The following is a 19,951-nucleotide window of genomic DNA, read 5'->3' on the forward strand; positions in this document are numbered from 1 at the left end:
TTCACACGCATGTCTTATAAACTTACCGGGTCAAAGACAAGCATCTGACAAAGGAAATGCACAGCCTCATGAGTGGCCTGGGAGGAGAGAGTGTACAGAGCTGACAGCGACTGAGGCTTGACTCTCTGCCTCAACATATGAGATCTGGCACCTTCACACACATGTCTTATAAACTTACCGGGTCAAAGACAAGCATCTGACAAAGGAGATGCACAGCCTCATGAGTGGCCTGGGAGGAGAGAGTGTACAGAGCTGACAGCGACTGAGGCTTGACTCTCTGCCTCAACATATGAGATCTGGCACCTTCACACACATGTCTTATAAACTTACCGGGTCAAAGACAAGCATCTGACAAAGGAGATGCACAGCCTCATGAGTGGCCTGGGAGGAGAGAGTGTACAGAGCTGACAGTGACTGAGGCTTGACTCTCTGTCTCAACATATGAGATCTGGCACCTTCACACGCATGTCTTATAAACTTACCGGGTCAAAGACAAGCATCTGACAAAGGAGATGCACAGCCTCATGAGTGGCCTGGGAGGAGAGAGTGTACAGAGCTGACAGCGACTGAGGCTTGACTCTCTGTCTCAACATATGAGATCTGGCTCCTTCACACGCATGTCTTATAAACTTACCGGGTCAAAGACAAGCATCTGACAAAGGAGATGCACAGCCTCATGAGTGGCCTGGGAGGAGAGAGTGTACAGAGCTGACAGTGACTGAGGCTTGACTCTCTGCCTCAACATATGAGATCTGGCACCTTCACACACATGTCTTATAAACTTACCGGGTCAAAGACAAGCATCTGACAAAGGAGATGCACAGCCTCATGAGTGGCCTGGGAGGAGAGAGTGTACAGAGCTGACAGCGACTGAGGCTTGACTCTCTGCCTCAACATATGAGATCTGGCACCTTCACACACATATCTTATAAACTTACCGGGTCAAAGACAAGCATCTGACAAAGGAGATGCACAGCCTCATGAGTGGCCTGGGAGGAGAGAGTGTACAGAGCTGACAGTGACTGGGGCTTGACTCTCTGCCTCAACATATGAGATCTGGCACCTTCACACACATGTCTTATAAACTTACCAGGTCAAAGACAAGCATCTGACAAAGGAGATGCACAGCCTCATGAGTGGCCTGGGAGGAGAGAGTGTACAGAGCTGACAGTGACTGAGGCTTGACTCTCTGTCTCAACATATGAGATCTGGCACCTTCACACGCATGTCTTATAAACTTACCGGGTCAAAGACAAGCATCTGACAAAGGAGATGCACAGCCTCATGAGTGGCCTGGGAGGAGAGAGTGTACAGAGCTGACAGTGACTGAGGCTTGACTCTCTGCCTCAACATATGAGATCTGGCACCTTCACACACATGTCTTATAAACTTACCGGGTCAAAGACAAACATCTGACAAAGGAGATGCACAGGCTCATGAGTGGCCTGGGAGGAGAGAGTGTACAGAGCTGACAGTGACTGAGGCTTGACTCTCTGCCTCAACATATGGGATCTGGCACCTTCACACACATGTCTTATAAACTTACCGGGTCAAAGACAAACATCTGACAAAGGAGATGCACAGCCTCATGAGTGGCCTGGGAGGAGAGAGTGTACAGAGCTGACAGTGACTGAGGCTTGACTCTCTGCCTCAACATATGGGATCTGGCACCTTCACACACATGTCTTATAAACTTACCGGGTCAAAGACAAGCATCTGACAAAGGAGATGCACAGCCTCATGAGTGGCCTCGGAGGAGAGAGTGTACAGAGCTGACAGTGACTGAGGCTTGACTCTCTGTCTCAACATATGAGATCTGGCACCTTCACACGCATGTCTTATAAACTTACCGGGTCAAAGACAAGCATCTGACAAAGGAGATGCACAGCCTCATGAGTGGCCTGGGAGGAGAGAGTGTACAGAGCTGACAGCGACTGAGGCTTGACTCTCTGTCTCAACATATGAGATCTGGCACCTTCACACACATGTCTTATAAACTTACCGGGTCAAAGACAAGCATCTGACAAAGGAGATGCACAGCCTCATGAGTGGCCTGGGAGGAGAGAGTGTACAGAGCTGACAGTGACTGAGGCTTGACTCTCTGTCTCAACATATGAGATCTGGCACCTTCACACGCATGTCTTATAAACTTACCGGGTCAAAGACAAGCATCTGACAAAGGAGATGCACAGCCTCATGAGTGGCCTGGGAGGAGAGAGTGTACAGAGCTGACAGCAACTGAGGCTTGACTCTCTGCCTCAACATATGAGATCTGGCACCTTCACACACATGTCTTATAAACTTACCGGGTCAAAGACAAGCATCTGACAAAGGAGATGCACAGCCTCATGAGTGGCCTGGGAGGAGAGAGTGTAAAGAGCTGACAGCGACTGAGGCTTGACTCTCTGTCTCAACATATGAGATCTGGCACCTTCACACACATGTCTTATAAACTTACCGGGTCAAAGACAAGCATCTGACAAAGGAGATGCACAGCCTCATGAGTGGCCTGGGAGGAGAGAGTGTACAGAGCTGACAGCGACTGAGGCTTGACTCTCTGTCTCAACATATGAGATCTGGCACCTTCACACGCATGTCTCATGTCTTCTAGTGATGGTGTGCCAAGTAACTCTGTTATCAGCTCCAGCTGTCAATCAAAAAGATATCATTACTAGAGAGTAATATTAGAAGGGTTAACACAATTGGGATTCGTGATATGTAGGTACTAAGAAGAGAAAACTTTTTAAAACTGAGTTCTTTTTTAGTTAAAACGATTATTCTAAACTGGGGTAAGCGGAAAGACAAGCCAAGAGAACATCGCACTGGCTCACAACAAGCATTGTATTGTTTCTGGATAGGGATGGGTCGATAAACCTGCTCAATGTAAGACAAAAACAATTTCTTTCAGAAAATACAAGAAAAATGAAAAAAATATAATTTGTATGTAAAGTAGACACACAAAAATACAAGTTACTTATGTTGAGTAATACAACAACACAAGTGACTTGTTCGCCCTAAGTGAAAGCATACGATGGTTGAACGCTGTGGAATAATCTTGGGATTTGGGTGCACTGATGATGGATATGATGGGGATTCTAAAAATAAAACATCTCTTTAGGCAAATGTAAAAAAATAAACACAGACTTATCACTGGGGAAAATTCTACAGCTTTTAAACCATTTTTATATTTCAGATTGAGATTTGGAGTTCTACAAATGAAGTAAAGCCGTCCATAAGTTCAAAGAATAGTTTTTTTCAAATCACAAACCACCCTAAGCAAACACAATGATAATGTAGCATGTGGTTACGCTAAATAAAACCCCCCAATCCTCCACTAATTTGGAAAACATGAACAAAAACATGTCATAAACAAAAATATGTCGCAGTCAATCAGTAATTGTATTTGTAGTGATATTACAAAATGAAATCAATACAAATTTCCAGATTAGATCTAATCTTGATGAGATGAATACACTGTGATAGTTTCAAATAAATTAAGAAAACTTAATCTAGCACACAATTCAAGGGAACCATTGCAAAGTAATGAGATCAGCGAGACATAACACAATGAAGACTAGAGATAATTAACAGCTTGAGCTCGCCAATGACAGGTGTTGTCACTTCTATGTTTGTAAAAAAATACCAATGGTATGGGACGGGTATACGTTACTGGTCGACATTATAAACATTTTTATTTTCAGGAAAGCAAAAAACTATACTCACCGTAATGGGGAATTAAAGTGAGTGGTGTATCTTGTTTTTAAAAATTATTTTTTTTACACCTATGGCATAAGGCAACAAACACTTTTGTATTTTCCACGGCATTGCCCATGAATTTAAATCTTGTATTTTTGTTATAACATAGTTAAAAATGTTCTGTCAATAAATTTTTATAAAAATAAAATGTTTTTTTCAATCTCACCCAAAAATGACAAATAGTATGTGATTTAATTACTGTGGAAAGATATTTATGAATTATTTTTGAGGTCAAATAACAATTACTTTTTTAGCTTTAGTAAATTATTACTATTAGTGGTGTATTTGTAGTCCATTACAACTTATATCAAATCAAATGTACAACAGTTACGTGAAGTCAAACCGCGCCGGTCCGATTTGACCGGCGCTTTTAGACCAAATTTACAAGTCCCTACAGAAGGCTGTGGCAGCAATACAAGGCTACGGCAACGCCATCTGTGAGGCACGGGATGTACTTTACCGATTAAGTTCATCAGATTGCCGCTAGTAGTCCACCAGTGAACTCTAGCGGCGATTTGGTGAAACACTGCAAAACCCTGGCGCCGCCCCGATCGGAGCGGCGCGTCACTCCGCCCGGCCTACCTGTGCCGGTCCGATCGGGGCGGCGTGGCACTTAACGTGTTAATAGCTCAAAAACCATAGGTTTCATAAAAAGGTTACAAAGACAAAAAGATTAAAATTTAATTCACATTACAGAAATGTACAGTTTTTATAGGGTCATAACACAAATAACGCAGACGATTTCATTTTTATATAGGTAATGCACGCTAATTTATGGAATTTGCTCTATCTTTTCGCTTCAGAAACTCTTGTCATTTAATAACGGCTAATGACGTTCGCTAATGTCAAAATAATTAAGGTACAACTTACAATATTCCAACGATGAAATCAAATTATGGTGTCGTCCAAAAGGTAAGTCCAAAATGTCCACTGAATTTACTAATAGTTTTAAAAAGAAAGGTTAACTTAAGTTTGAAGATAAAAGTTGAAATTATGTCCTCTTGAGGTGTTAATTAATTAAATTTTCTTCAAGAGATGAACTAGATAAAATCTGGTTTCTTCTTTAAAAAGTGTAGTTAGCCTATTAGCAACTGCACATTTTGGAAGTCACTCTGGAATGTTCACAGGAGTCTATTGTTGAACACATGGTATGATAATACTGATCACTTGATTTAGATTCCTTAAGGAGTAGTTTTTAATTATATTATATGAAATTTTGTTATATTGCAATTCTCTTAAACTGCACCCACAATTGGCGAACGTTTGCGACGAAAATGTACGTTTGTACGCCGAACTAGGAAAAAGTGTTCTCTGAATGTTTGCCGAACAATTGCTGGAACAATATTTAAACTGTTCGACAGAAAAAATATGGTGTTCACCCTAAACTAAGTATTTAGGTTTTTCGAGTTAAGATGGATGTGCGTAGGCGTCGTCTTTTACTTGATTGTACTGTTGTTTCTGCTGCATATTACATTATCAGCATTAGTTCGTGCATTATCTTGCTAATATGTAAAGACGCCGTCTTCAGCTGAAGAATGGGTTGTGGTTGCCAACGAATATTGAAGTAAGTAGCAATTCGACCACTTTCTAGCTGCTTTTGATGGTAAACACGTTGTGTTGCAGTCACCATCATATAGTTGATATACTTTTAACACAAATTTGGCTACAACACAAAGGGCTGCTATCTCTGAACTGGACAAAAGTTTGCTCATGGAGCGAACATTTAGGCTTAACAATAATTGCGACACCCTACTCCCACTCTCGCTCTCCGAACGTTCGTCGCGATGCATCCACACTTAACGAACATCGAACGTTCGCTGGCAAACAGCGACATGTTAGCGAACATTGTTTGTCAAGTGTTGACGCACCTTTACATTTAATGATGTATGTCATGAATATGTTTTTGCAAATTATCAAATATTAATAGAGTTGTGGGCTTTGTTCAAAAATAGGCTAAGGATATTATTCATGATTAATTACTGAACAATATATTAATGGAATTATACAAATAAGTTAAGTTGAGCCAATATTAGGCCTGTCCTATCATTATAGATTAAGGATGACTTTCTGAGGAGTGATTAATGATAAAGAAATTATTTGGTATAGGACAAAATTAACAATTTTAAGAAACTTGATACAAAATTATTGAATGTATGAAATTACAAATTTTAACCGACCATGTTTGTTCAAGTTCAAACAATTATTTTTTAGTTATTGATGAGGTAATGGCTTGTTGTAAGTGGCATAATTGAGTTTTGTTGTGGTTGATTGAGGGATAATTTCAATCTGTACTTACCTTTCTCACAAGTCAAAATAAAATATCAAACCTACTCATTATTTCAGGGTCAAATTTAGACATAGGCGGGCGCCTAAGTGCCCGCACCACAAAGCCCCCCCCCCCAAATTACAATTTACAAATTATGTCACTGGTCATGTTTTGTTATTGTAAACAGTACGATTAATGCTTAAAAACGCACTTAAAATTTTCCAGTGAGGGAATACAGTCTCTAGTCTGAGAACTGATAACAATTTCAACGTGATCGCAGGAGCTAATCATGATTTTGATGTGATCACAAAATAACAACCATGGAAAATGTTCAAGGTTTTGTTGCTATAATAGGAAACATTTACTATTTCACTGCCGTATCAGACATATTTAAAAGATTTGAATGCTATTACCTAATAAGTGTTAAAACCCAATTTAACCATTGTTAAGTCATGACTTGGAAAAAACACTAACATCAATAAGCAGAGATAAACACTGTTCCAGGCCTTTCCACCACCACCTCACTACATCACTGCTAAATACTTGATACTAGACTGTTATAATTGTTAACAATATTAAAATTGTCTACTGTCTTTAACACTTATCATCCATATGTGTACAATTATTTTGTGACAACTGACAAAGAATTATTTGTTTCAAAGCAGACAATACAAAATATTTAGTTCAAATTCTTCCGGAAGTCACTTGTTTACGCCTGTTTTTTACATCTTCCCAAGCGAGGGCCGTTTCATTTTCCTGGTTCCCAAGTATTCTATATATCCCCCAAAACAATATGCCCGAGGCCTGCACCACAAGCAGAGCATAGGGTCCATTTAAATCTGGCCTTGCATTATTTGATACTACCTTATCACTTGATATTCCCTGATGGAGAAGATTTTATGCTGCCTGGTCCCAAAACTTAAAAGATGTAAATGATGTTAAAACAGACAACAAAAAAGCAGAACGCTTTTGTACTAAGACTCAATATAATATATATTCTATATATTTTTTAAGAAAAAACAAATTGAGTAAATTTTTAAGGTGATACTCCAAAATATTACTTTTAGATTCCCACCACAAAAATTGGAAAGGATGTAAACATTTTCTGTGATCCAAAGCGAGCAGCTCACCTGTTGTACTGGACTTTGCGCTTGGAACAATATTCTGCGACCAAGCAGTTCACCAAAGATACATCCGACACTCCACACATCTACTGCGGCCGTGTAGTGTCTGGCACCCATGAGGATCTCTGGGGCTCGGTAGTACTGAGTCACCACCTCCTGAGTCATGTTCTTGCACTGGTCCGGCTCCTCTACACGTGCCAGGCCAAAGTCACAGATCTGCAATACACCTCGACATCAATTACTGCACTGTCTAGTTAGAGGATAGATGAACAGCGATAGAGTATATTAACACAATGAGTGCGGTAAATATAGTGGGTCCTTCCCCGGTGCCTGACATTTTTATACATAAAATCTAATTTTTTGTTGCCAGAAGCGAGAATCCAGGTCAAAAACAGTGTTATGAGCAGTTTTTCCCTGCTCAAAGATATAAAGATGAGACAAAATGAATATACCACATTTGAATTAAGCGGCAAACATAAATTTTACTATTTTCTTCAAAATCTATTTTTTTTAAGAAACCGTATTAGTTTTGATCGATTTATTTCACTATTTGGAACCTGTGATATTGAGGGACTATCTTGTGTTGATGAAAATACTCAATTTTGGGTCTCACAAACACTGTTTTTTAAACTAAAAATGTTAAATAGCACTATAACGACTAATATTTACAACTATACATGGTGTCCAACGTAAGGTGTCTCAAATTGATGACCTTCCTCCCTCCCAACCATTGTTTATTACAATAACAGTGAATCTAGGAACTGCTGATAACAATTTGGTATTGGGAAGTCCATCTTTGTTAAAGGTATATACAGGGTAATTGATATAAGTGTGACAGCTGTTTTATTCAAAAACTATAAGAGATATCAAAAAAAGTTAAATGGTAAGTGCCTTGGATTTTTTATTTTAAAAAATGCAGTCAAGTAAAAAAAAAAATATTTTAGCCGCCTTTTTCCAATATAGCCGCCAACTTTGATTTTTCTTATGGAACAGTATTTTATGATGTATTCCGGTAGAAAATATAATTTTAAGACAATTTTACTCTTGTGTTTTTTTCATAAACCTAACCGTTTCAAAGATAATAATGGTTAAAGTTTTGAAATTTCGGCATGAGAAAGAGTTTCAATAAAGGCCTAAGCAAGCATGCCAGCTGTTTTATTCGAAAACTATTACAAATTTCATAACTTCAACCATTATTATCTTTGAAACAGTTAGGTTTATGAAAAAAAAAAAACACAAGAGTAAAATTGTCTTAAAATTACATTTTCTACCGGAATACATCATAAAATACAGGGTGTTCCATAAAAAAATCAAAGTTGGCTGCTATATTGGAAAAATGGCGGCTAAAATATTTTTTTCGACTCGACAAACATTTTTTTAATAAAAAGTCTAAGGCACTTACCATTTAACTTTTTTTGATATCTCTTATAGTTTTTTAATAAACCAGCTGGCACACTTATATCAATCATCCTGTATAAAATAAAATAATAAACTATAAAATATTGTGTTCGTCTCGTATGAAAAGCAAAAACACAAAAGAAAAAGGCCAATAAATGTTCAAAGTCAATAAATTGTGCATGTGCTCTGCGCGCATTGGGCGGCCGGTCCTCGGTGACTCAATGTGTTAAGATGAAAAGTAATAACACTTAATACATATTAGAAGATAACCAACTATCAGTAAATTAGATACAACAGATAAAGTAAAATAATGTTTAACACCCACCTTTAGAACACAATTGCTGTTAACAAGAAGGTTGCCGGGCTTTATGTCTCTGTGTAGAATTCTGGCTGAATGTAGGTATTTTAGTCCTGTAACAAACATAAAACATAATAAAACCAGCAATGTGCAATAACCAGAACTTAATTTGAGACCAAACAGATCTCTCACACACTTGCATGTTTATACAGGTGGTGGTCGTATAGTGATGCTAGCACAGTTGATGATGGGGGAGAGGACATGTGAGGATGGCAGGGGAAGATTGAATAGACAAGGGTCAAACCTATCATTATATTATGGTACCATAATTTCTAGAAACAATATTATTAATAAATATCATTTTGGCTGTAATTATGTTGCTTGATAAATTTTGACAGAAACCCATCTGATTTTATGAATGATTTAGAAATTTGGTGAACAATTTTAGCAAACTGCTCATGAATAAATTGTTCAAACATGTTGATTTGCGTGTGTGAGATCAAAACCAATAGCAATAACGTTAACAATGATCTACCATTAACTATTTCTAACTAATGCTTACAGTATTTTAATAACAATAAGAAATGGTAAAGATGATGATATTTGGAATCCCGTTAATTATACATAACATTCAGTTAGTTTTCATTATTACTTCCTCCCATTAATAATTTGTTGAATCACTATTTTGAACAAACTTTATGCCCTAACCAGGCCCTAACGCGGTTTTATTTTATAATAAAAAAGTCCAGAGCCATATCCTAAATTTCACTTTATTGTGCAAACACAGTTTGAAGCCCCATTTCCTCTGTGAACTCATGGTTTCTGTAATGAGTGCAGCTTTCTAGACTCATTTAAAAGTCAATTGAGGGAGAAAGGAATAATTAACTACAGCAGCATCGCCTTAGAAGATGGGAGTGTAAAAACTCTGAGAGTCTCATTCTCAATCCCAAATGTTAACATTTTTATAAACACACAAACATCAGACCTTTACAAAGCCATGATACACAACTATGTGCCAATAATTAATAAAGATAGATTTTTGTAAAACAGTGAATTAAACTAATCACAATACGATAAAACTACCAATAAAAAAATAATGTAGGCTAATCATTAATAAACAATATCATTAAATTTTTTGTATTATATTATTCATATATTCATATTCAAACATCTTTATTCGTCATAAAAATCATGTACATTGGTGGTACAGTGAATAGTGTCAGAATACTTAAAATAAAAAATACTATTTCTATTTATGGCAGGTGGAAAACTCATCAAAAGAATATAATGCTAGATTTATTATATGCTCTTTTAGAATTTTCTTTAATTTAAATAGGTTTGTTTATTTTTAGCAAATTGCACATATAGGGAATAAGCTATTACCATAGGTCTCATGGTAAGACCTGGACCCGGGACCGATTTAATTTTTCGTTTTGATGTCCCCAGAGGCCAAAACACCATCTGTTCAAATTCATATATATACTAGCTGGCCCGACAGACGTCGTCCTGTCCTATTGTGGTTTTATGTCACATGCTCGTTCATTTTCAAGATGAGCTCGTTCGCATGGCTCAATCACGTCCTGGTTGAAGTTCGTTCGCTACGCTCACTCACCTTTAGGTTGGAGCTCGTTCGCTGCGCTCACTTGCCTTCAGGTTAGCTCGTTCGCTACGCTAACTCGTCTCCAGGTTGAAGTTCGTTCGCTACGCTCACTCACTTTTTGGTTGCAAATTAGCTGTTCTCATAAATTAAAAAAAAATATAGTGCTGCACCCTGTTGGTAAACCTATTAACTTTTTAATGCTATTGAACATCACAGAATCAAATTGTTTAGCTGCACCAGCTGTTAAGATTCTTTAATTCCATTTAAATATGAGTACTCATAAGGTTAACATGGGAAACTCCAGAGCCACTGGGGCGGAGCCCTATTGACGGATCTGCACCAAACTTCACACAAACCATCCTTGAATAATGCTTAATAATGCCTAAAAGTTTCATTACAATCTGTCGAGCGGTTTCGGAGTCCATAAAGGACAAACATACAAATATACAAACATACAAATATACAAACATACATTGGATTTTATATATTATAGATTAATTAAATAAAATATAGTTCTGTTCATAAAATAAAATTATAAATGCCTCAAATTCTAGTAGTTCTCAAACTAAGAAGTAATCACATTCTACACAAAATCTCTGACAAAAAGTTAGTGCCACCGGTAGGTTTCGAACTCGCTACCTCTTGGTTATCAGCCCAATGCTCTAACCACTACATCAAGAACACCGATGGAAGCACCACGTATTGTTGCTGTAATGGTGTTCATTACAATTTACATTCATTTTTAACCATCAATCAATTGAATCGAACCCATTTGATCCTAAATAATATCGTTACTTAGTATTTCGATATTGAACCGATAATACACGGCATTTTTGTACGAAAAAATGCTCACCGTTTATTTATTCAGTAATATTTTTGTAATAGGCCTATCATTAAAGTTGCATTTGATACTTTATTTTTCAAGCCTATAATGACCCTTGAATAGATCCAGGTATATTATTAAACAGAATGGTAAGTATCTAACTTATCTTCCCACAGTGCTTAGCAAAGGACAATTATATTAAAATAAATAAGTTAGATAATGTTTATTTGCTACTATGTAAAACAGGTAAGGTGATGTAGAATATTGTATTGAACCATGGATAAGACTGAAGACTGAGAGAGCTGTTGTAATGGGGGAACACTATTCCTGGGTCAATATAAGGGAAGGGATAGGGAATAGGGATAAGGGACAGACAGGAGGGAGAGTGATAATGGGGACTGGGTACAGCCTGCATCCACACTGCCACAACAGTGTGTACAAATACACATACACACCAACACAAGTCAAAGCTGTTGTGATCAGTACTGATACTGTATGCCACTCATGCTACACTCAACCCCATTCACACTTGGCTTAAAATACCTACTTTGTATGGTCACCATTTCATTGAAAAGTATAAACTATTTAAAAGTATCTATTGTTGAATATGTTTATGAACAGTTTATGATGTGTGCTTTTGTCTGTAGAACTATTATACACCACTAACATTTTTAAGTTTTGATGAGAGACTGAAAGAATCCAGATATTGCTTCTGTTTAAGTCAACCTGTCTATAAAACGTCAATTATTAGCTAACACTGCATGAACAACAATCCCTGATAAATAAACCGAGTCATGTTCACTAACATTTTCTAACAATTGTATTTTAACAAAGAAATTATGTAAACAGTGGTTGATAAGTTGGCACAAAGAACATACTGACTAAAAAAGTTTTCAGTTATTTCAAAGTTTAATAAGAAATTTAATAAACATAACACGAGTGTCAATGCATAGAATATAGTTAGTTGTTTTATATAAAGAAATTTAAAATTTTAATAAATTACTGGGGTATAGTGTCAATCTGGAAACTATACACTAGTCTTTATAGCATCCTATTAAAAATTTTAGACATTTAAGATTTTCTTCAACCTGAGAGAAGAGAACCCAATTAAATGTATTTATTCATACATTTAATAAAACTAGATAACCTGTTGCTCAAAATCGAGCAAAACTGCAACTTGTAATAAAAAAAATAAACAACTAAAAACATAAACAGCAAGACCTCAATCAAAGAGTAATTCTAAAGTCTATGACTGATGCTTTTTGTCTGGTGGTCCTCTGTTTTCAGCTTTAAAAATAGCGGCGACATTTATACAGGTCGCACCATTGTAGCGAGGAAAGCCAATTATTTTGTCTCTTATTATGTACATAAGAATCTCCCATAACTCCTCAGAGCTCTCGTCCCTACACTTTTTTGCCACAGTTTTAAAAGATTGGGCAAATGGGTTGGCAATGTGACCCTTTTTCCCACATATTTTATCATTGAATCTTTCCTTTCAAGTGTCATGGATCTTGAAATTGTAGATCCCCTAGGTATGATCCTCTCATCTAAATGAGCTTCAGAGCTGACCATGGCAAAGGCGGAATTGAATTGACAAATTTTATCCTAATAATTTCTAGATCCAAGCCTCACAGCCCTGATTTCAGATTGGGAGTTTCCAATAAGTTCCTGAAAGTATGGTGAATTCCGAAGATGAGGTAAATGGTTCTCTCATTTATGGCAACAAAGAGTAACGTTGAACTGTATAGGCCAGACTCTTTTTTTTTTTGCTTAAAATGTAAGCCACCACAATGTAAATATTTAAAGTTCATTTGTGAAGGTTAGACATATCCCACACGATGGTTGAAACTCTGTAATCTTAAAATGATACATTGGGAGATTGATGCAAGCGGCCACGTTCGCGTTTCCTCCAGCCACTCACAGTCTTCGTCTTACTGGTAGCATATTATTTTAAATTTAGATGAATTACGAAAGTCAACAAAACAACAGAAAACACTACAACGGAATTGTTATACACATTGTAAATTACATGATATTGTGATGTAACTGCACTGGAAATAATCACTTTCAAACATTTATTTCATCACACCAAACTGTAACCAAAACAACTCGATAATTCAGTAAAATATGATGAAAGGTAAATACATTCACCTATTTACAAACAATTTGTTGTCAAGTCTTGATAGGAAACTCTTTATTTATGAAACAGATATAGTTAACAGATGTTTAGATAAAAATATGGAATTCCGGCTTTGCTCTGGAATAAATAAGTCCTGCAGTCTATGGTCAAACTTAAAAACTAAAAAGAATTAAATATTTATTCTTAAACACTTTGTTGTCTAGTCTCTTCATTATGAACCAGACTTAGTTAACAGATTGAAACACAATATAAATTCCAGCTTTGCTCTATGGAAGTTTTAAGTCCTGCAGTTTGTGGTTAACCTTAAAAACTATTTCAAACTACGTCCATATGTTATTTGTAAACAAAGGGAAATGAGTTTAATCAAATGTCAACAGATGGCGCCACTTTCCAAACTTTAGCCCTTAACTGTACTTAAGTGATGCCCTTTCTTAATATTCTGAGACGTATTTGCACATCTACATGAAAATATGTACCTTTAATTTGATACCTCAAACATTAAAATCCATCAAGCGGTTCTTGAGCTATGACTGTGAAAAGAAAACTGCTTGCGTATTAATATATAGATGACTGCCATGCTGTACTGGCTTGAGATAGAGACCTCTGATTTTCACTAATATTTTTCTTAAGGTCTGTTTTATACTCTGTGTGTCGACTCGACAGCGAGTGCCGCATGTTTGAGCGGTGGGCATGGCATTGGTGGCCGGGGGGGGTTTCAGGGGTACCAATTAAGGAATTTCTATTCACCACTAGTATTGATTTGTATTGAGTGAGAGATGGCTTCTAGATCCAGGTGCCTACATGATGTTAAAACTAAAGACAAAGAGACATCGGAAAAGACACTGGTCTATTCATCCCATCAACTGGCAAGATCCGACGATGGTGCTTTTAGAAACTTCCCTTTGACATCACTAAACTTGTAGTCCGCTGATGAACAACCCCACAAACTAGGTCTAGAAGATTTGATTTTGGTAATAAACTGTTCAATATTGCCATCAGTCGTATTTATTCCGTAATTGTACATAGACAAAAGTAGCAAACAGATGCACAGAAAAGAAAAACAAAAGCACCTACCATGCCGGCAACAGAAAATAAAATGGGGGAGGCAAGGCTGTTGGGCTGACTGTTTGATCAGTTGGCAGCACTTGACAATGCCGCTGCGGTGTGGGCGGCCGCCGTAGGTGATAAAAGCTCCAATTTAATTCAATACACTTACAGGGCCTGACTGTTTTGTTCAGTTGGCAGCACATAGAGTATAAAAGCTCATATAACGCAATGCAACACAAGGCTTGGTTCTGCGGCTTGAGGTGCGCTGTTGTGCATCTAGCCAGCGCATGCGGTAGCGGCCGGTCCCATAAACTCGAAAGCGGCCTGCTGCCTTGTAAATGTATTGAGTTAAATGGGAGCTGTTATACTCTGCGACATGCCGTAGTAGTGCTGTCAAGGGCTGCCAACTGATGAAAACAAACTCAGCCGAATCCCTTGCAGTGCTGTTGGTTCATCGCATCTTTCCTCCCGACACTTAGTAGAAAGTCCATCAAAGATTTAACGGACTTGCGAAAATAATTGAAGAACATGTCACTATCAGGTTGTAAAAGGTAAAAATGTGTCTAAAAGCACAATCGTCAGATCTGATTGATGGGATGAATAGAGCAGACTCTTTCCTGACATCTCATTATCTTTAGTTTAACAACAAATAGGACAAAATACCTGTATTGAGAAGCCAAGGCATCTCTCACTACAAATTAACACTAGTTGTGTAATACTAGGTGAATAGAAATTCCTAAGTTGGTAGCCTTGACCGCCACACAAACATGCGTCACATGCCGTCGAATGCAGCGGCATGCCGCAGAGTATAAAAGGGGCCTTACATTACCGCAGGCCGCAACGGTGTGCCGCAAATTATAAAAGGGGCCTTACTTTGATAAGGTATTACTGAAGTGTTACTTGATGGGGTTTTACACTGTCTCCAAAATTTTAACCTGTCCCCAAAACAGCCAATTTGTTGTCTCAGACAAAATTGTTATACTGACCACAAAATGTACTTCAAGTTTGTGCTTGGGGCTTTTAACAATTTTTGTTTTTACCTAAATATATTCAGTCTATTATTTTAAGTCTACAATATTATAAATCAAAGAAAAATTCTAAAAAAAAAATGTTTACCCAATTTTTTGGCTAAATGCACGGTTAAGTTTTCTTAGTGTAACTGGTTGAAAATTTAATATGAGTTATCCAATCCATATGTTTGCCTGACCCTGTATATATGTTGTATAAAAAAGGTAATATAGTTGATAGCAGCAGTTCAATGTTTACAGAGTTAAGTTGTTGCAAGTACAAGGAAGGGAGGCATGTACTACCACCAGTCTAAGTCTGGTCTGTTGCTAAGGAAACGATGCATTTTGGCACTTCATCTCACCCTCCACCCCCTGCGTTGGTCCTCACCCCTGTAATGACATTGTCCTTGTACCACCAAGTGTCTAGACCAGATAAATATAAAGATCCCTGAATTAAGCGGCAGATATAGATTTTTCATCACTCCGTAACGAAAGTAACTATTTTCGATAACAGCTGACATCAATGAAAGTAGTAGTTTCCCAAGCTCTAATTTAGGGCGAAGGAAAATCTATCAGCTGATTTTCCCTCGGTCTAAATTTACTTTCCCTCGCTCTCAACTAGTTCTCCATATATTCTCTACGCGCGCTAGTGTTTTGTTACGGTTTAATTTAATGATTTGAATCAGCTGTATATATTGTTAAAAGTTGTTATTCTTTTATTTTCATGTTTGAACAAAATTCATTGAGAAATATACGTAGGTTTCCTTTTAGATGATTTTATTTTATTTTGATGTTCAATCAAATTATTGAGAAATAAAATTGTTGTAATATTACTGAGGTCTGCTAATCTGTGTTTGTGTATTTTTGCGTCGTGATGCAAAGTATCGTTCATAACTCATACCGAAAGTTATTATCCGGCACTTGCTCCATTATTCCCGTACGAGGCGTCGGCTTCGCCTCGCACGTGAAATTGGGGTTCCCTGTGTTGGCTTCGCCTCACACAAAAACATGAGCGCGCGACGGAAAATGCCACTTTCGGTCCTAGTAATGAAATATACTATTACCCTTTTTCAAAATCTAATTTTTTTTAGGTACGGTATTAAATTTGATCTTTTTATTTCACTTTTTGGAACCTGTGATATTGAGGGACTATCTTGTATTGTATATTCTAATTCACACTAAGCTGTTTAAAACTACAGCTCTTTAGACTGTCCCTAAAGGATAAGGTACGGTATTTAAATAAATCCTGTGTACTTTGTATTAGGAATGTAGTACAAAGTACAGTTATGTAGTACAACATGCAGGTGTGCTGCTTTGTTCAACTAAATTCTCAGATCATTCAAGTTGTGTTGATAAACTCCACGTGCAGTCATAGTTTCTGAGAAATCTAACAAGATAACCTGACATGTTAATTGCAATTGCAGCTTCTTAAAACAGGGATGTTGTGTGTGTTGTTGTATATAGTGTTTCAGGATCATTATAGTAACTTACACCTTATTGTGGGACTACACAACTATTTCAAATTTCCTGTAATAATGTTGTGGTGTAACAGATAGCAGTACATGAATATAAAGAATTTTGGAATGAATTAACTCTCAAATTAAAAGATTAAAAAAAAACAACGATTTTCTAACACTCAACAGATTAAATTCAACATAAAATAATCAGAAAGTCAGTAATTTTGTTTGTACTGTAATTGCATTGCCGTAGGTGTTTCAATACAACACAACACAACACATGTGATGATAATTAAGTTAATGTACCTCTCTATTTCTCCGGTATCCTCTACCGGGTCACAGTTACACATTTCCAATGGTAATAGCTTATCCCCTATGGAAAATTTGCTAAAAAACTGATGCATTGTTAAATTAAGGACTATGAATGATAGTGAAAGTTAACTGAACCTCTTTGCGTTGTGATCATACATAAAAACTTGGAAAGTACTTTCCCTAAATACTGTAGCAAGTTCCTGATCTTACAGATTACTCAAACAATTTTATACATCAATAATTTATTTATTGAAAATATAGTTTTGGGGTACGCTTGACTTTGGTCAATCATACGAGTACTCTAGTGTTAAACTATATTGAAAGGATTTAAACTAACTATTCAAATTATTCGTTCGGACGGGGCCTAGTAGAATTAATATAGTTGTAGTTTTCTTGTTACGTCCCAGCAAACATCACAAGAAGTGAAGTAGAGCAACCTGAGGTAACGATAACGCTGACTTGTGCTGAAGAGACCATCAATCCCAGCACCGATACAGTGTTGTAAAACCATTAGTTAATGACTCGCACTCTCGCAGCCATTCATTCCGCAGTCTTTGATCTACAATGGCCCAAACAACCGTACTACAATACAATACCACCAACAATCACATGTCGTTGTCGTCTAGTGCTAGTGTACAACCAAGAAACATCTCTCTATTCCCTTGAGCTGAGGGCGACTAAAACATTGAAATTTTACCAGATTATCTTTTATATAATTAATACGCCAACACAATTTGTCTGTTGAACTCCTCTGCCATTTCTTAACTGATTTTGACCATTCACGTCTCATTGGAAAGAGATGTCGCATAGATTTGCAAACTGACCTTAATTTTTTGAAAAAAAAAAAATCCCTTGGCCTCTGCCCCAGTGGCTTTTTAAGTTCCCATGTGTTTATCCCTGTGAATAACATATTTGTTTACATTATGATCAGCTGGATAAATTAATTGCTGTTAATACAGTAGGTATGTTGGTTACAATTTTCAAGGAAACATATGCTACAAACATTTACTGACTTTGTTGAAATTAATAGTATATTATGTTACTATTCCTGAAAAAAGGTGTTTACCGAACGAGTGAGGTAGCGGGATTACCATAAGAGTTCAGTTTTTACATATTTTGGAAGAGTGACGTACGATATTTTATGCCATACTACTGTAAGCTAACTTAACAATAACAATCCGTACAAATTCTTAATATTTTCCTACTGACTAAAGGACAAACAATCACTATTCATTACATCTATCTGGTAACCAGATATAAAACCTGTAAATGTTTCAATAAAAAGGTTGAATTTTTTTACAAGGGCATTGGCGGATGTGTATTTATTTTATAAAACCGATGTAAAGCCCAAAAGGTTTCAGTTTTAGTGTCCTCTTTCCGTTGCAAAGCACGGTACAACAGCTAGTATATACATATACATTTATTCATACAAGATACTATTCTGCTACCGTATAACAGCTACACAAGGTTAGGTTAGGTTTTTTTTTATTTTTACATTAAAAATGCATTTACTTCCATCTTAAATGTTTGACTTCCTAGTCTAATCTGGTGTGGTCTGTAGTTGATAGCGGTATGCAAGCAGTAGACCTACACGGTGAGCTTGTGTAGGCAGGGGTGCCCATTTGATTGATCAATTCACCAGTTCCAACCCCATTCTGAGACCACCACTGCACGTTGCTATTACACATTCTCTATATACCTCAGTCTCACACAACAATATGTTGACTATCAGATGAAAATAAATAAATATTAGCACACAAACAGTGCCGAAACTCCACGGATCCTATACTACTTTGAGTCAAGATTACGGTCTACTGTTATTATAAAGACGTCTGTACCAAATCACTGAGTACGGTCTGAAACAAACTACCATATTGGCCTACAGTAGCTTACACGAGCAAAACCATAGCATGGAATCCTCAAGTGAGAAGCAAAAGTAAAATTGGTATGAAACCAAACCAAACATCATACCAAATTAACGTGTACAACACAGCCTTGCTTGGTTTCAGAATGTATAAAATGTTGCTTTAGTTTTGAAGTTTGATGACAAATCCAAGTCACGAACCAACCCAAACCTCACTAGCTTTGAACTAGTTTTGCGATTGGCGGTTGGTTTTGATTGCACTACCATACGAAGTTTACAAATACCGTGATAAAGGCGCAAACATATTCTCCTCCGAGTATCGTTATAGAGATAACTACCATGTCTATTACTGTGTATACTATGTCTTGTAAGTTTTAATAATTGTACAAGTCAATTTAGGATTTGATGTAATGACACTAGTGAACGGCGGAGAAAAGGTTTTGCTTGATACCTTGATAGGACATAAAAAACAAAGATCAATGCTAACAACCAATCAAATTCTAATTCAAAAAAATACTCTAGTCCCCTCTTTGGAGAAAGGTTATAGTTTGTTTTTTTACACACGAATTGTTGGGTGCTGATGACGGGAATTCCCGCAATTGCTTAACATTGAAATAAATGCAACTTTTATGTTCAAACATGTCGACAGCACGAATAGTGTTAATGTATGGTGGTTAAGCGTAAATAATGTTTTCCGAAAAGAGTAGCCTATACTATAATTAAAATCCATGTTTTAGCCCCTGAGCTGTATAATAACTAAAAATAGGCTTTACCTTCGTCACTGCAGCTCAAAATCCTGTGGTGTAACTATGTTACGGCCGTTTCGACATTATAATGCCATCGTCAGACTACAAAAACA

The 19,951-nt window shown here is 37.0% G+C and overlaps 1 protein-coding gene across 1 annotated transcript in view; it reads right to left on the reverse strand.

Annotated features, from left to right (window-relative positions):
• The window catches only part of LOC128996546 (serine/threonine-protein kinase NLK-like), a 144,857-nt gene that overhangs the window by 12,263 nt on the left and 112,643 nt on the right, over nucleotides 1-19,951 (reverse strand). The window contains exons 5-7 of the mRNA XM_054421970.1: nucleotides 8,870-8,955; nucleotides 7,153-7,362; nucleotides 2,459-2,647 (exon numbers count right to left, since the gene is read on the reverse strand). Of these exons, the coding sequence (XP_054277945.1) occupies nucleotides 2,459-2,647; nucleotides 7,153-7,362; nucleotides 8,870-8,955 (485 nt within the window). The remainder of the gene's footprint in view (nucleotides 1-2,458; nucleotides 2,648-7,152; nucleotides 7,363-8,869; nucleotides 8,956-19,951) is intronic.

The sequence above is a fragment of the Macrosteles quadrilineatus genome, unplaced genomic scaffold (assembly GCF_028750875.1).
Source record: "Macrosteles quadrilineatus isolate MER2022 unplaced genomic scaffold, UCM_ALF_1.0 Scaffold_1__1_contigs__length_201487025, whole genome shotgun sequence".
Taxonomy (NCBI): Eukaryota; Metazoa; Arthropoda; class Insecta; order Hemiptera; family Cicadellidae; genus Macrosteles; species Macrosteles quadrilineatus.